Below are 16,435 nucleotides of genomic sequence, written 5' to 3'. Positions count from 1 at the left end.
ACTCATTTTATTCAAGTTTTCCTCGATAGAATATTTTAAAATTACTTTCATTTTGAAGCTTGGACCTTGAACTAACTTTTGGTGAAGGAAAATCCGAGGTGCATTGAAGTTGCATAATATTCCGATTCTGACACGGCGTGTGGCGTCTGCGAAATACTAACCAGAATATTTATGGTCCATCGGAGAGCAGGTTTCACCATTAGGGTGCCACCAGGTGTGTTTTTGGATATCTCTTTGTGCAGTACTATGAAACATTAATTACAACTTAATATTCAATACGGAAAATAGCGAAGGGTTAGAAAACCTGGCTGAACAAGGCTGGAAAAAAATATTTTCAGCCACCCTGGCTCCACGTCAGTTATAACTTTGAAGTGCCAAAAATAATGACAACATGCATGTTAAATGCTCATACCTCGTTTTTCTGTTGGTGATGCAGCAGCCAATAGTTTCTATGATATATATTCCCATTCCGCTAGATGAACATGAAAAATTCAATGCCACCATAATTTTGTCGCCCGACAACGTTCCAGGGCGGTGCAATAAATCGGTGCCATAACTTGTCTTTGGTACAGCGACAATGAATGCATAATCTACGACATCCCGTGGAATGCAGCAATGCATTCGATACAGGGCACGTGGCGTTATTCCTGGCTGCCAGGGTTGGCGTTTTCCCGTGGAAACCAACAATGATGAGCTTAATATGTCACACATGCTGTTGACTCGAAAGCCTATTCCCGCAACTCATCCGTTTGATAGCATGCCACACCAGCTGCAATAGACTGAATACCATTGCGGTGAATGTTGCAATATGTAACATTAGATAGCGCGGCATCAGAGTGCGTATGGCGACCGATGACGATGTCCCGGGCGTCGCTACACTAATGTGAATGTGGAATTACGGAATCGCATCACTATTCATAACGAATTCGGTGAATTTACCGCTTCTCTTGTTGTCCGATGCCATCATTAAAATGTATCGTGCCAGCATGCTGTTAAAGGGCAGGATGGAACAGGTCCTAGCAGTGCAGGAGAGTCATGATTGGTGTTTCAAACTGTGGTTGCATTACAACATGCAAGGGCGTTTTGATTTTAGTGATTTATGCTCGATCTAGTTGGGCTCCGAGCCAAAAGCTAGATATATATTTTCATTCATCCGCTGATTGAGTTTAAAAGTAAAAATACAATGTACATTGTTTAGTTTATTAACGTTTATCATTACGGAACGAAACTAGTGGAGATAATGCAGCTATTTATCAGACACGATACAGTGCAAATCACGCCTTTCAGTTCTCTGCTGTATAAAAATAACAAAAAAGGGGTTATTTTAACCTTCATTGAACCCTTGTGTGGAAAACCACACAAATGAATTTTGTTTTGATTTTTTTTCGAAAACTTCTCGATCGATTTTGATGAAATTTCATGACATTTTCTAAACCATCAATCTTACACAAAATATATTTTCTTCAAGGGAAAATTTTTTTTGGTTGATGAGATATTTAAAAACTTACGTTGTTTACCCTGATGTGTGGATAGCCACACATACAAGATTCGAATTTATTTTGGACAAGAAACAACTTAATTTTGCCCCAAACATATTTTTTTCATTGAGTGCTTTCATACCTGAAGCTATAGGTACCAATTAATCCTGTTTCAAAAATCGAATAAGGTGTGTATGTGTGCGGAAGTATGTGTAAGTGTGTTTATTTTCATTCTTACGACCAATATATCTCGATTTTCTCAGCAACGGCTGAACCGATTCGATTGTTCTTAGTCGCGTTTGAAAGAGCTTAAAGTCTAGTTAGTTGATGGAAAATATCGTTTTGATCTGAAGGTTCATTCAAAAATGACGTAACAAAAGATGATCAATTTACATGGGAACTGATAAACTAATTGATTTTTTTTCAACGGTTTGACTGATTTTAGAAATGTATAAAGGTGCATTCTTGTAATTCGCATCAAAATCAAATGAATCAAAAGGCTACGTGGGACATGTGTAAAAGTATGTGTTTATTCCCAGTGTGAGAATTTTCACACATTTGGGTTACGAATACGCTAATGCTAAAAGTACCTATTTAGTGTTTGCACAGCCTGGTTGAGCAGTGTTCAACATTTACACAGTTTTATGTCTACTGCAAACAAGTATACTCGTTCTTTTAGGTATATTGAAATAAATTTAGAATGAATCTCCGGAGATGGTCTAACAAGCCAGTCATCGTGGGTTCGAGTCTCGGCTCGGGAGAAACTGTTAGTGTTAGTAGGATCGTAGCGCTAGCCCCGCAATTGTCCTTCACACTAAACATTCGACTGCGAAGTCTGTGTATAATGAACGAATCGGAATGTAGCACCAAGGCTTTGCTTACTTTGCTTAGCATAGATTTCAGAATATTCTTACGAACATTCCTAGCACCAAATTGCTTCATTTGGTCAAACCGATGTTAGGATTTTTTTTTGTTCAATTGCTATCATAGCATGTTTAATTGGTCTCATATCATGTAAACACGTTTTGTTTTGTAACTTTTGCATGAACCATCGGATCAAGCAGATGTCCGACGATGACCTAATAGCCTTCAAGCCATTCCAATTGCAGCTGACGAAATCAAATCAATACATCCATTGCTGAGATAATCCAAGTGTATTTTTCAAGATTGTTTTTGTACACTACGCATAATATCATTCAATTGGTTACCTCCAAACTACTGCAATGTACTAGGCGTTTCCACAAATTTTGTTTTGTTTTTTTTTCAACGTACCTTTGGAAATTATCATTTAATTTTAAGTATATTTTTGAATATAAATCTACCCTCCAAATCCTAACAAACGCATCTAGCACCAAAAGGACTCAAATCAGTAAAACCGCTGGAAGAAAAAATCGGTGAGTTTATCAGTTCCTATATAAGCTGACCACATTTCGTTGCGTCATTTCTGAATGAGCCTTCGGATCAAAACGATATTTTTTGTCAAATAAATAGACTTTTTGCTCTTTCAAACGCGACTAAGAACAATCGAATCGGTTCAGCCGATGCTGAGAAAATCGAGATATAATGGTCGTAAGAATGAAAATATACACACATACACATACTTCCGCACACATACATACTTTATTAGATTTTCAAAACAGGATTATTTGGTACCTATAGCTTCAGGTATGTATGCACTCAATGAAAAAAATAAGTTTGGGGCAAAATTAAGTTGTTTCTTGTCCAAAACAAATTAAAATGTTGTTTGTGTGGAAAACCACACACCAGGGTAAACAACGTAAGTTTTTTCAGGATGCAATGAAGGTTAACAAAAATAGAAAAGCCTCACACCATTTGGTGTTGGTCAAACCGGTGCAGTTTAGAAAATATCAATATAGTTCTCATATTATGAATTATTATGAGTTTCATTTTGAAATCAAAGTAACAAAATATTAGTAAACAAATTGTTAAGAGATATTTGGTTTCAATACATCACCTCGATCGGGTATCAATTTACCTCTCGGAATTCTATAGATGTGTATCTGTCGGGATATTGCAAAACTGATGGATATGAGCCGGACCACAAATCAGAAATGTGTGGTCGAAACTATCACGGCGTTGGATGCGCACGTAAATGTAAATTAGGTTTAAGAGTACCATTTAATGATTGAAGCTGCTGATATGCGACATGTCAGATTACGTATTTTTCGAGAGGAACATAGACACCTTTTGTCGAAAGTTTATGACTCAAAATAAATTTCGTGGGTTGTCCCGGTGCACACTCTGGCCTAAACTTCAAATGAATTGTCAAGTCAAGGCTCCAACTGTAAGTAAACCATCTCTTTCCGTCGTACTTTTAGTGTAGAATAAGGGCTGCAATCAGTACATTGTTCTTAAAACACGTGCAATTAGGGTTTCATTGCAAATCTGGTTGCCAGAATTGTTTGAAATAAATACTAGTAAAAAAATTTCAGCTTTTCTTTTTGCGCATCTCTTTATATAACATTTTCTCTAGATCCTGTTGCAATGAAAAGTTCACGTTCCGAGCCAGAGGTATTGATAACCCTTCACGTTAGATACTTCTTGGCAGACATCGACAATCTTGACGTAGGTTTCGTCCTCTATCACCACCCATTCAAACTGTCAGCATCGTTGTATACAACTTCCGGGATATTATGACCGTTTTGTTTTGTTTATTATTGCATTTTGGTCACTACCTCTTAATAAGACAGTAATTTGGCTCGTTTTTTTTAGCTCGATGAAGTGGTGCAGATGAAACTCACAGCATGTTGCAACACCTCGGACGGAGGTTTTAGGGTTCCGCTCGAAAGCGCTGGGCTATTCTTCTAATGTTATTGTGGCTTTGCGTTATTGTGATTGACGAAAATTAGGCTACTTCTAACAATTTTGCAAAATTTAGGTGCGTGGCTTCTTTTGCTTGAACGCCATTTTGATTACTGAAGAGCAAACCTCAAAATCCAAACATAGGTATTGTTCTGCACAGCTACAAAATGAGCAAATACAATACAAATACATAAACTATCCGTCATAGTGGGTAACTGCATGAGGGCGCACTGCTATTCATCGGGAGACAGAAGTAAATTGTGTTACAAAACAATAAGACGAGCCTAGGCTTTAAAAAAGGTTAACTTTTTCCTCTCAATAAAATTTTGACGGATTTCGCTCCTACTCGACATATATTTGAATAAGAGAAGAGTTGAAGAGAAGCTTTTCAGGAATGACCCCAAAAGTCTGAATTTTTAATAAACTTAAAAAATAGTATTTGAGACAGAGGGAAGTACTCCAATATAGAGCGAGATGTTGCGCAATACCACGAATTCAGGCAGTAAATATCCGTAAATTCTCCAGCTATTCTGAAGTTGAATCCCAGAATTCTAGAGGCTTTATCGACGGAAACGAAAGTTGGGCTTGAAAGTGAGCTGGGAATCCAAAATTACTCTTATGTCTGAAACTTGGCTTACGCGCTTGATTTCTAAGCGTATTTGAAATGTATAGTCTGTTTTTCCCGCGAAAGTGACATAATCGAGCATTTATATGGATTAACATCCATACGGTTCCGATGACACAAATCGGCAAATATATCACTATCGTTTTTATGTTTCTAGCAGTTTACGTCTCACGATTATACCTACAAACAATGTACAGCGGTGTCCACCCTCTTTTTTGAATTTCTTCATTCTAGTACTTACAGCGCGCCACCTACGTTGTGGTGTTTGAGACAATCACACGGGTTATTTTTATCATACAAAACGGTCAATCAATTTAATCGGGCATTTTGATTTGGCTAAAATTCTGCATAGACGTTTCTATAGTTTTTCTTAAAAAAAAAAGATGTGTTCCAAAAAAATTCAACCAATTGCACAAAATGGCATCTTTTGCCTATAGAAACTGTCACGACGGGTCCCTGGTCGCAACGCAACGCTTCATATTGCAGCGCGGTATTCGCCGCTGACAAGGTGACGTGAAGACCAACTGTCATAACCCGTCGGAACGTCAAGACATAAGGGAATAGGAGAAATCAAAACAAAATAATTCTTCATGAAGTGACAACGTGCAATTCATTTCTCTATGCAATTCGATTTATTATTCTAGTTAAAATCTATGAAATTTCATATTGAATACTAAACTTAAAGTACCACAGCTCTTAAAACTAAATTTCTTATATACAATTTTCGGAAGTGATAGTTTCTAAAATATATTTTCTACACATGTAAGTACGGATCATTTGAGGGTTAGAAATCATTAACCTATTGCCTAAATGGAATTATATATCTACAGTTAAAAGTAAGGCATAGTGGGACAGGAAAGCCAATACCACTTCCAGAATAATTACACCAAATTTGTAAGTAATCCTAAGCGAATCAGTTTGTAAAACTAGCCTAAATAAATCTTTTTCTGTAGCTTAAAGCTAACACAATATAACACACGTGTTTGCTACCATAGAGTTGGTGATTTCAGCCCAACATTTCTTTGAGAAATTTATTCGGGTATCGGAAGTATGGCAGAGAATTCCCCCCGAAACTGCCAAACCTGTGACCGAACGGCCCTACCGGTGGACGACAACATACAGTGCGGCCTCTGCAAGTTGTGGAAGCACGCGGAATGCGCTGGCATCGACATGCATACCCGACAGCCGGGTGTTTTATATGGGTGCGGTAAATGCTCGTTGCAGGGGAAGTCCGATCACTTGAAAGTACACGAGATTGGTGGCCGCACGACTCAATCAAGTTCCAAACCAGGATCTAAGGCAAGTTCTAAGGTAGGATCGAAAAGAAGTTGTAAGAAGGGAAAATCGAATCCTGGTGGCAGTGTAACGTCGAGTGTACGTGCTGCAATATTGACGGTGCAGCTGAAACTCGTCGAGAAAGAGCAGAAGATGCAGGAACTAGCCCTCCAAGAAGAGCAGGATGTTTGGAACCGACTGTTGGACGAAAAAGAACGCCAATTGGAGGAGAAAAAGCGTCTTCGAGAGCGAAGGTTACAGGAGGAGTTAGAATTGAAGTGAAAAGCGATCATCCGGCAGATAGCAGAGGCAAGTAGCAGAGGTGGTTCCATCGTCTGCTCAAACCAGAGGGTGGAAGATTGGTTAAACGGACAGGGCGCTGGACAATCAAACGGAAATCTACTAGGGAAGCCAAACAACCCTAACGTGACCCCGATTCTCGATGTCCCAGCGGATCTCTCCTTTCCTCCGTTGACACTAATAACGCTACCACCCCCAGGTCTGTCCACAGTTTCAGGGGCTCCCGGACAACCCAATCCACCGGCTCCCCCGCCGTTGTCACCCATTCCATTGGCCTTTCCCGGTACACCAGCTGTGCCACAGCCATCAAATTCACCGGCTCTGTTGCCGCTGCCATCGAATCCGCCTGTTCCCGTACCGCAGACTCCGATTCCATCCGGAATTCCCGGTACGCCAGGGAATCCGCAGCCAACATATCTGCCCTCTCCGTCGCCTCAGCTACCACAACCCGTTGCCCCGACTCAACCTTCTTCGGCAAGCCCCGCTCCCCTCGTTCGTGTATTAACACAAGCACAAATAGCGGCGAGGCAAGTTTTAGGCAAAGATCTGCCCTTGTTTAGCGGAAGCCCGGAGGACTGGCCCTTATTTATAAGTAATTTCGAGTAGTCTACGGCCACCTGCGGTTATTCAGATGCGGAAAACCTAGTACGCCTTCAGCGGTATTTGAAAGGACACGCACTAGAATCCGTACGAAGTCGCTTACTCCTGCCGGTGAGCGTACCGCACGTCGTTCAGACTCTGCGTACGTTGTTTGAAAGACCTGATCTCCTGATTAGGTCGCAATTGAGCAAGATTAATCAAATTCCCTCGCCGCGAAACGACCGACTGGAAACGGTCATTCACTTTGGCCTAGCAGTGCAGAATCTTGTTGATCACCTCAAAGCGGGACAACAACTCAACCATCTCGCGAATCCTGTGCTTTTACAGGAACTGGTGGAGAAATTTCCCGGTTCAATGCGTCTCGACTGGGCAGTTTACAAAAACAATCATCCGCCTGCAACGTTGGACACCTTTGGCACCTTCATGTCTGGTTTGGTCACAGCGGCAAGCGAAGTTAGTTTCAGTATTCCAGGAGGGAGCTCTCAGAAATACATCACGCACACTGAAGTCAAAAACAGTAAGCCTAAGGGTAACACGGGCATCGTTCAGGCACATTCTGCAGAGCAGCCGACAGCTCCAACCACTAACAAAACCTTCACCAGCGCGAAACCGGACAAGCAGTGCCAAGCGTCTACACTCTCCTGGATGAATCAATTGCGAAAGGTCTAGGAGTCGCGGGAAAAACAGATCCGCTCACCTTGAAGTGGACCGGAAACGTGACACGGGTCGAACTGACCTCGCAATGTGTCCAGCTTGATATCTCCGGCAAAAATTTAAATTCCCGATACTCTCTTTTCAATGTCCGGATGGTTAGTCGACTGGTTCTTCCTACCCAAAGCATGAAGTACCAGGAGCTAGCTGAGCGCTTTCCCCATCTGCGTGGTCTCCCCATCGACGACTATGAGTCGATCGAACCCAAGCTTCTCATCGGCTTGAATAATTTGAAACTGGGAGTTCCGCTCAAGCTGCGTGAAGGAGGGAAAACCCATCCGATTGAGGCAAAGTGCCGTCTAGGTTGGAGTGTCTACGGTTACGTCCCAAATCAGTCGTCGCATTCAGCAATCGTTGGATTTCACATCAGAGCGGTCTCTGATCGCGACCGCGAACTCAACGAACAGCTCCATGACTATTTCACGCTTGGAGACAACGGAGTCATCGTTCCAAGTCCTGAACTGGAATCCGAAGATGGGAAACCAGCGATACGGTAACTACAGGAGACTACACGACGCACGCCCGAGGGAGCACATTTAGAAACTGGATTACTGTTTAACACGGACGATCCAAACTTTCCTGACAGTTATCCCATGGCTGTCCGACATCTGGAGGCACTAGAGCGTAGACTTTAATGAGATCCAGCGCTGAAAGAACGTGTGCACCAACAAGTATTAGACTACGAACGGAAAGGATACACAGACCGTGCAACTCTTGCCGACTTGACTTCCGTTGAGGCAATTCGTGTATGGTGGGGGAAGTCTCCTCTAACTCCCGTCTCCTAAAAGGACCCGATCTACTAGCCGCGCTCCCGACGGTCCTCAGCCAGTTTCGCCAATTTCCAGTGGCGCTTACTGGTGACGTCATTGAAATATTTCATCAGCTGCGAATGCGTTTCCCTGACTGTCAATCGCAATGTTTCCTTTTCCGGTTTCGTTCCTCGGATAACCCCCAAGTTTACGTCATGGACGTCGCTACATTTGGGGCGTGCTGTTCCCCGGCGTCGGCACAGTACGTGAAGAACCTTAACGCCGATGAGTTCGCTAGAGATTATCCAAGAGCAGCAGACGCCATCAAGAAATAGCACTACGTCGACGATTACTTGGACAGCTTCAAGACGATCGAGGAGGCGATTACAGTCGTGAACGAGGTCAGGCTTGTGCAGTCCAAGGGAGGCTTCACTCTACGGCGATTCCTTTCCAACGAACCCGAAATGCTGCGAAGAATAGGTGAAGTAGCTGAAGAGGAATCTAAAAGCCTTCATCTGGAACGAGAGGGCAAGTCCGAATCGGTACTTGGGATGCAATAGATTTCGAAAGAAAATGTGTTCATCAACTCCTTCGGAACACGCGATGAACTACAGGCCATCCTGCATCCAGATCATGTCCCCACCAAGCGTAAAGTGCAGGGCCGGATTTAGGCGGTGGGGGCCTGGGGCAAATTTGTTTGTGAGGCCCTCTTTTCTGAAAGGTGACACGAGCAAAAAAATAAAGGTCGCCCAAGGACTAGGGGTCATCCCCTTGAATCGGGAGGCCCGGGGCATTTGCCCCCTTTGCCCCCCCTCAAATCCGGGCCTGGTAAAGTGGCCAAGGTGGTCATGAGCCTTTTCGATCCGCTCGGTCTCATCGCGTATTTCCTGGTTCACGGTAATGTCTTTATACAGGAGCTCTGGGCTCGTGGAGTCGGCTGAGAACAAGAAATCCCACATGAACTAACTGGACGTTGGCGACAATGGGCGGGCTTACTCCAACAACTGGGTCAACTTCGCATTCCTCGAAGCTACTTTCAACCGACACATGACTATTCTCGTCTACAAATCCACGTCGTGGCTAATGCTAGCGAAACTGCTTACGCCTGTGCAGTGTACTCCCGCTTGGAGACGTCCCGCGGCATAGAAGTGGCACTTGCTGAAGCCAAAACTAAAGTTGCCTAACACTATCTATTCCTCGCCTCGAACTGAAAGCGGCAGTTTTGGGCGTACGCTTGATGAACACGGTCCTGAAGCGGCATAGAAAATCCGTCGAAGAACCATCGAGATATGAATTAATTAAGTATGGGTGTTGTTTTGGCAGTTTTTTCTCTAGTTGGCTACAATTTTCCTTGGGCACCCTATGAATGCAATGAAACTTTGCAAACTTTTTTTCAATTTTTCTGGACTAACATTTGAAAAGATTTGAAGTATTTGAAACCTCTTTCTTAGAGATCAACATACCTAAATAATGTCGAGAGATAGAGTATGGTTGTCAATGGATAACTTCTAGAAAACTATGTGATCTTTTATTTAAAATATTAAAAAAATAATTTTCAGATCCTGAAGATCCGATTCAGATACAGATCCTCTGACAAAAAAAGTACAAATACGAAAAGTGATTTTAAAGATATCGGTTATTTCAATTTTTTTTCAAATGGAAGTTTTTAGATAGACAATTTAGTTGCCTAAAGCTCTCCAAAACAAACCACAGTGCAAACTCTTGAAGAAAAAAAGTTTTTCTAACAAAAACTTCTTCGTGTACTATGTACCCAACAGCAAAAAACTGCAAAAAAACATACTCAATTATTAGTTCCTTGACGGATTTTCAATCTTTGGATATCAATGAACTCGGAATGAATTCTAGTTCATTGGAAACATAAAAGGAATAAGATGTCAGAAAAAGTTTTGCGCGTTGCAAGAATGCAAATTTTGACACACACTCTTAAAATCCGAAACATTTCCGGTGTCCATTGGTCCCGTCAAATTCGTTAATAATTTTTGGAATCGAGAATAGTTTTCCAGTAAAATGAAACCACTTTCATCAAAATTGATTCATTTTTCGTGAAGATCTGACCATTTAAAAATCGACAAAATTTTGCCAGTCTCAATCATTTTGTCTACTCCCTGTAGGTATAAATTAACAATTTTATCAGGAAGAGCTCAAATAATACGAATAATTACAAAATGCAATCGCATTGCATCTGCAAATGTTATCTATTACCGAAACACTGACATCGTCCATCCTCATGGACTATTGCATCTGATGAAACATCGCATCCGTAACGTATGGTCAAGCTCATTTGAAACAACACCGAAGTGACAACACTTCAGTGAGCTCAGAATTATTGGCCAATCTGCATTCGGTCGTGTGCGTGTGTGTGCGACTCTCATTCGATTACTCGTGCACTTAGCCGTAGGCGGCCATCTGGTCGTTGCCCGCTTGTTGCCCGGTCCTGTCAGAAGCAATAGTTTGAACAACTGTCGGATCGATGATAGAATCCGTTGCATTATGGAGTGTATTTACTCACAATCATAAATCACATCACTCTATCTGCCAGCCGACTGGCGAGAAACGGAGGAAAGAGTGAACATTCGGTCAGCAACTCGCCGGGACGGAAATCAATGTTGGCAAATATTTGCTCTGTGGTGGAAGAGATTCCATCACCATTCATCATCGTCAAATCATTACTGGAAATCACTGGAAGTTAGTTCAAGTAGTTGATTCGGTGCTTAAATTTATTTCTAAATTTCCCAAATTGTGTTTGAAACGACAAAATTCTCCTAACAAGATCATTTGTTTTAATGGCGCTGTTAGTAGGAACAAGCGGTGCAAAATCTGTTCTGTTCTTCTTTGATCAAACTTCTAACAGTAAAACATCGGTAAGCTCGGAATGTTGGAGAAAAATCCATTAAAAAGCTGATTATAAATTCATTTATTTTCTCGCTTATTATACCCGTCACCCTGTCGATGTCACCAGAATCGATCATATTTTTTTTCCTTTCTCCGCGACGCCGCCGTCAGTTGGTTTTCCGTTTAATTTGTTCAATACATGGTTTTGTGTTTTCTTTTCTTCCTGACCCGCAGCTACGTCGTCGCTGTTGCCCTACCTTACCATCCACATGCAGAGTACCGGCCTGACGGTGGAGGAAATTGCAATCATCTACCTGGCGTTGCCCTTCACCACCTTCCTCAGCCCGCCGATCACCGGTAAGTTATGAACTAGACATTGATGAATAATTGCTTGCAAACTTTTACGTTTCGATCAGCGACGAAACTTTGGCAATAACTTTTTTAATTGTTGAACGAAATGTACTCTCGTGATGCGGTGTGCAGCTTTAATTTCGTTGAATCTGCATGTGATAGATTACGTTTCGGCTGAATTTCGGCGTAATTTACTCAGGAAGATGATGTAATAACATTCCAACAGTAGTTGTCGTTGAAACCACAGGATTAGTAATCTTGTTTCTCAGAGGTAAAGTTGGTTTATGAATTTTCCTCCTAACAAGATTTCCAATACTATTGTAACACTTTCGGTATATACGTTGCGTGACTTATTCTGGATTTTTGGTCAACCCCGTACCACCTTCCTCAGCTAGCTAAACTTTGCCTAAAAATGTCACAACAAATACAGAAACATGCCTTGTGATTGAACGTCAGTACAATATACTATTTCTCTATACTTTACTTTTGATCAAGAGAAAATTACTAACATAGTTTAGGATTCGAAGTAGTAAATTGAACATCACTGTTCACCTTTAACAGTAAAAGTTCGAAAAGATTATGGAAACTCGATTTTCAAGGAGCTCTGTTATTTTAGGATACCTTGCACCATTCTAAACGTTTTTTGAATGTTTTCTATTGCTATAACGTCAGAAAAGTAGAAGAAAAAATTCATTGTAGTTAAATTCATTGTAGTTTTGCAGCAGTATGAAATTGAAATCGCTTACGGCGCACAGTGGGGCAAATTGGTCCGTTGTTGCGACAAAACCTAATGACTCCTTAACAGATATTCTCACAGTATAGTTTGTATTGTTATTGTTGTAGTATTGTAATAATATTCTTCAACATAAAAAAATCTTTTTAAAACATATCTCAGTATTAGTAGTAGTAGTAGTAGTAGTAGTAGTAGTAGTAGTAGTAGTAGTAGTAGTAGTAGTAGTAGTAGTAGTAGTAGTAGTAGTAGTAGTAGTAGTAGTAGTAGTAGTAGTAGTAGTAGTAGTAGTAGTAGTAGTAGTAGTAGTAGTAGTAGTAGTAGTAGTAGTAGTAGTAGTAGTAGTAGTAGTAGTAGTAGTAGTAGTAGTAGTAGTAGTAGTAGTAGTAGTAGTAGTAGTAGTAGTAGTAGTAGTAGTAGTAGTAGTAGTAGTAGTAGTAGTAGTAGTAGTAGTAGTAGTAGTAGTAGTAGTAGTAGTAGTAGTAGTAGTAGTAGTAGTAGTAGTAGTAGTAGTAGTAGTAGTAGTAGTAGTAGTAGTAGTAGTAGTAGTAGTAGTAGTAGTAGTAGTAGTAGTAGTAGTAGTAGTAGTAGTAGTAGTAGTAGTAGTAGTAGTAGTAGTAGTAGTAGTAGTAGTAGTAGTAGTAGTAGTAGTAGTAGTAGTAGTAGTAGTAGTAGTAGTAGTAGTAGTAGTAGTAGTAGTAGTAGTAGTAGTAGTAGTAGTAGTAGTAGTAGTAGTAGTAGTAGTAGTAGTAGTAGTAGTAGTAGTAGTAGTAGTAGTAGTAGTAGTAGTAGTAGTAGTAGTAGTAGTAGTAGTAGTAGTAGTAGTAGTAGTAGTAGTAGTAGTAGTAGTAGTAGTAGTAGTAGTAGTAGTAGTAGTAGTAGTAGTAGTAGTAGTAGTAGTAGTAGTAGTAGTAGTAGTAGTAGTAGTAGTAGTAGTAGTAGTAGTAGTAGTAGTAGTAGTAGTAGTAGTAGTAGTAGTAGTAGTAGTAGTAGTAGTAGTAGTAGTAGTAGTAGTAGTAGTAGTAGTAGTAGTAGTAGTAGTAGTAGTAGTAGTAGTAGTAGTAGTAGTAGTAGTAGTAGTAGTAGTAGTAGTAGTAGTAGTAGTAGTAGTAGTAGTAGTAGTAGTAGTAGTAGTAGTAGTAGTAGTAGTAGTAGTAGTAGTAGTAGTAGTAGTAGTAGTAGTAGTAGTAGTAGTAGTAGTAGTAGTAGTAGTAGTAGTAGTAGTAGTAGTAGTAGTAGTAGTAGTAGTAGTAGTAGTAGTAGTAGTAGTAGTAGTAGTAGTAGTAGTAGTAGTAGTAGTAGTAGTAGTTTTGTTCCACGTGACTTAAATCTATGCTGTAAGCTTGGTTACTTTCCGTCGAAGTTGAAGTTAGCTTAAATTGTGATCCATGCTATTAAGGCCCAGGTTATTCTCTTTCCACAATCGAGATCGCCAAGGCAGAATACGAAGCAATCTACATAAGACTTACAGTTGACGCTCCAAGATGGCGGAGCGGCTAGAGGACCAAAAAAGGTCAAGAAGGCATGGAGTAGGGGGGACGCCTTCATACTCAAGATGAATCGGTCTAAGTACTCAGAAGTCTTGAAGAAAATGAAGGGCGAAACCTAGTTCAAGGCGTGCCGATTATCCGCCGATCCCGCGCTGGCGGGATGATACTTGAGCTCCGGAAGGACGCCAAAAATAAGGGAGCTACCTACAAAACGGTAGCCGAGAGAACCTAGGGATGTATGTGCAACTTAAAACCCTGGACAAAATCACCGATGGGTGCGACTTTGCACAAGCGCAGTGCGAGGTGGAGGTGGAGGTGTCTAAAAAGTCAATCCGTCTCCGAAAAGGTCCGGTAGGGACCCAGGTAGCCACTTAGCGACTACCGTCGGCGGATGCTAGGATGCTAACCTGGCCATGAAGGAAGGTAAATTGAAGGTCGGTTGGTCTGTATGCCCCCTGAGCATACTACAGTTTAACAGCAAGACATTTACTTCCGGTGCTTTGAGAGAGGACATAAGCCCTGTACCTGCAAGGGGCCCAAAAGGAGCCAGTTGTGCAGGCGATGCGGTAGTGCAGGCCATGAAATGAAGGACTGTGGGGTGCCTCCCAAGTGAATGGTATGTACCGGAAAACTGAACGCTAACCACTTTATGGGAGGTCCCAGGTGCCCAGCCTGTGATCCGGTTATGAAACCACGAGCATAAGGGTGACGCAGCTGAACCTGAACCTTTGCTTTGCCGCCCAGCAGCTGCCACACCAAACAGCCACTGAGTCGTTGGCGGACATCGCTAACGTAACGGACCCCTACCGCATCCCTCCCGGAAACGGTAACTGGGTTGCGGATAAGGCCGACGAGCAAGTTTCCGGTTCAGGTGGTTGTTTCAACTTCAGAAGAAGGCTACGTGGTTGCCAAGGTGAACGCAGTGCTCTACTGTAGTTGCTATATTCCGCCACGTTGGTCTACCGAAATGTTCACACAGTTGGTCGATCTGTTATTCATCGAGCTAACGGGCCAAATGCCGTTTGTGGTGGCGGGCGATTTCAACGCTTGGGCTGTTGAGTAGGGAAGTCGCTTTACGAACCAGAGGGGTCAGATCTTGCTGAAGACATTGGCAAACTTCAACCTAGATCTGGCCAACGTTGGGAACAAATGTACATACAGCAGAAATGGCGCGGAGGCGATGGACCTGTCTCAGGTGGAAGACATCGCATTCGACTCGAAATTCGAGGCAATGAGAAAAGAGCGTAAAGGGGGCAGTTGGCTCCGCCTGACTGCTGACCAACCAACTGTCGCTGGCGTGTGACGCCACTGTGGCTAGGACTCACCAACCTAGGAATGGAAAGCCACCGGTTTACTGGTTGACGGACGCGATAGCCGACCTTCGCAGTGCGTACCTCTGTGCAAGACGGAGGATGCAGTTTGCGTGAAACAAAGAAGAGAGAACAGAGCGCTGTGCAGCATCCGGTTCTACAAGTTCGATGCTAGAGAGTGCGATAAAGGCAAGAAAGAGGGCCTGCTTCGATAGGCTATGTGCGAGTGCTGAAACGAATCCGTGGGGTGACGCCTACAGGATCGTAATGGCCAAGATCAAAGACTTACTAGCGTTTGGCACTGGGAGATCACCAGCGATGCTGGAGCGTATCATCGAGGGACTCTTTCCTAGTCACGAGACAAGCCCTTGGCCTCCGGCGGTCGAGTCTCACGTCCGACGTTCCAGTATCTCAGACATAGACTACGGATGGTTGGCCAGCCTACCGAACACCCAATCCGTAAGCGACGACGGCCGTGTCAAGGTTGAGGAGGCAAGGGTTACGAATGAGGAACTCATCGTGATCACCAAATCCCTAAAGATGAGCAAGGCGCCATGACCGTTATTCCTAACCTGGCCTGATTAGGCTGGCAATAAAAACAGCCCCGGGCTGTTACGGGCAGTCTTGGAAAGGTGCCTGGATGACTGTCTCATTCCGGACAGTAGGCATATAGGCCCATCTGCTACTGGTGTATGCGGGCAAGATGTTTGAGAGAATTATCCTCAACAGACTGGTGAGGTACACGGAGGGTGTAAACGGTCTGACAATTAACCAGTTCGGCTTCCGGAAAGGCAGATAAACGCTGGATGTTATCTCTTTCGTCACCAAGTCGGCGGAGGTGGCACTCAGGTGCAAGAGAAGGGGAATACGCTATTGCGCAATCGTCACACTCGACGTGAAGAATACGTTCAATCAGGCATTTCTAAGCCCACTACACCACCCGCGTGTGTGTTTCAAGCGATGCCAAGGAGGGTATTTAGATTGCCCTTCAGTGCGTATACAAAACGAAAAACCCGCAGTGTTCTAGATAAAACAGCCCTTCGAAAGATTCGGCAAACACAAACCCGAGTGTTCTCAACTTCGTGAGCCCTCGGGAGCCCGCATGCCTACACGTGTTTTCTCAAACGCTTCATTTTTTTC

The 16,435-nt window shown here is 42.5% G+C and overlaps 1 protein-coding gene across 1 annotated transcript in view; it reads left to right on the top strand.

Annotated features, from left to right (window-relative positions):
* The window catches only part of LOC129727164 (uncharacterized), a 78,980-nt gene that overhangs the window by 13,460 nt on the left and 49,085 nt on the right, over positions 1-16,435 (top strand). The window contains exon 3 of the mRNA XM_055684687.1: positions 11,649-11,771. Coding sequence (XP_055540662.1) covers positions 11,649-11,771 — 123 coding nt within the window. The remainder of the gene's footprint in view (positions 1-11,648; positions 11,772-16,435) is intronic.

The sequence above is a fragment of the Wyeomyia smithii genome, chromosome 3 (assembly GCF_029784165.1).
Source record: "Wyeomyia smithii strain HCP4-BCI-WySm-NY-G18 chromosome 3, ASM2978416v1, whole genome shotgun sequence".
NCBI lineage: Eukaryota > Metazoa > Arthropoda > Insecta > Diptera > Culicidae > Wyeomyia > Wyeomyia smithii.
This window is presented reverse-complemented; position numbering and strand designations above follow the sequence as displayed.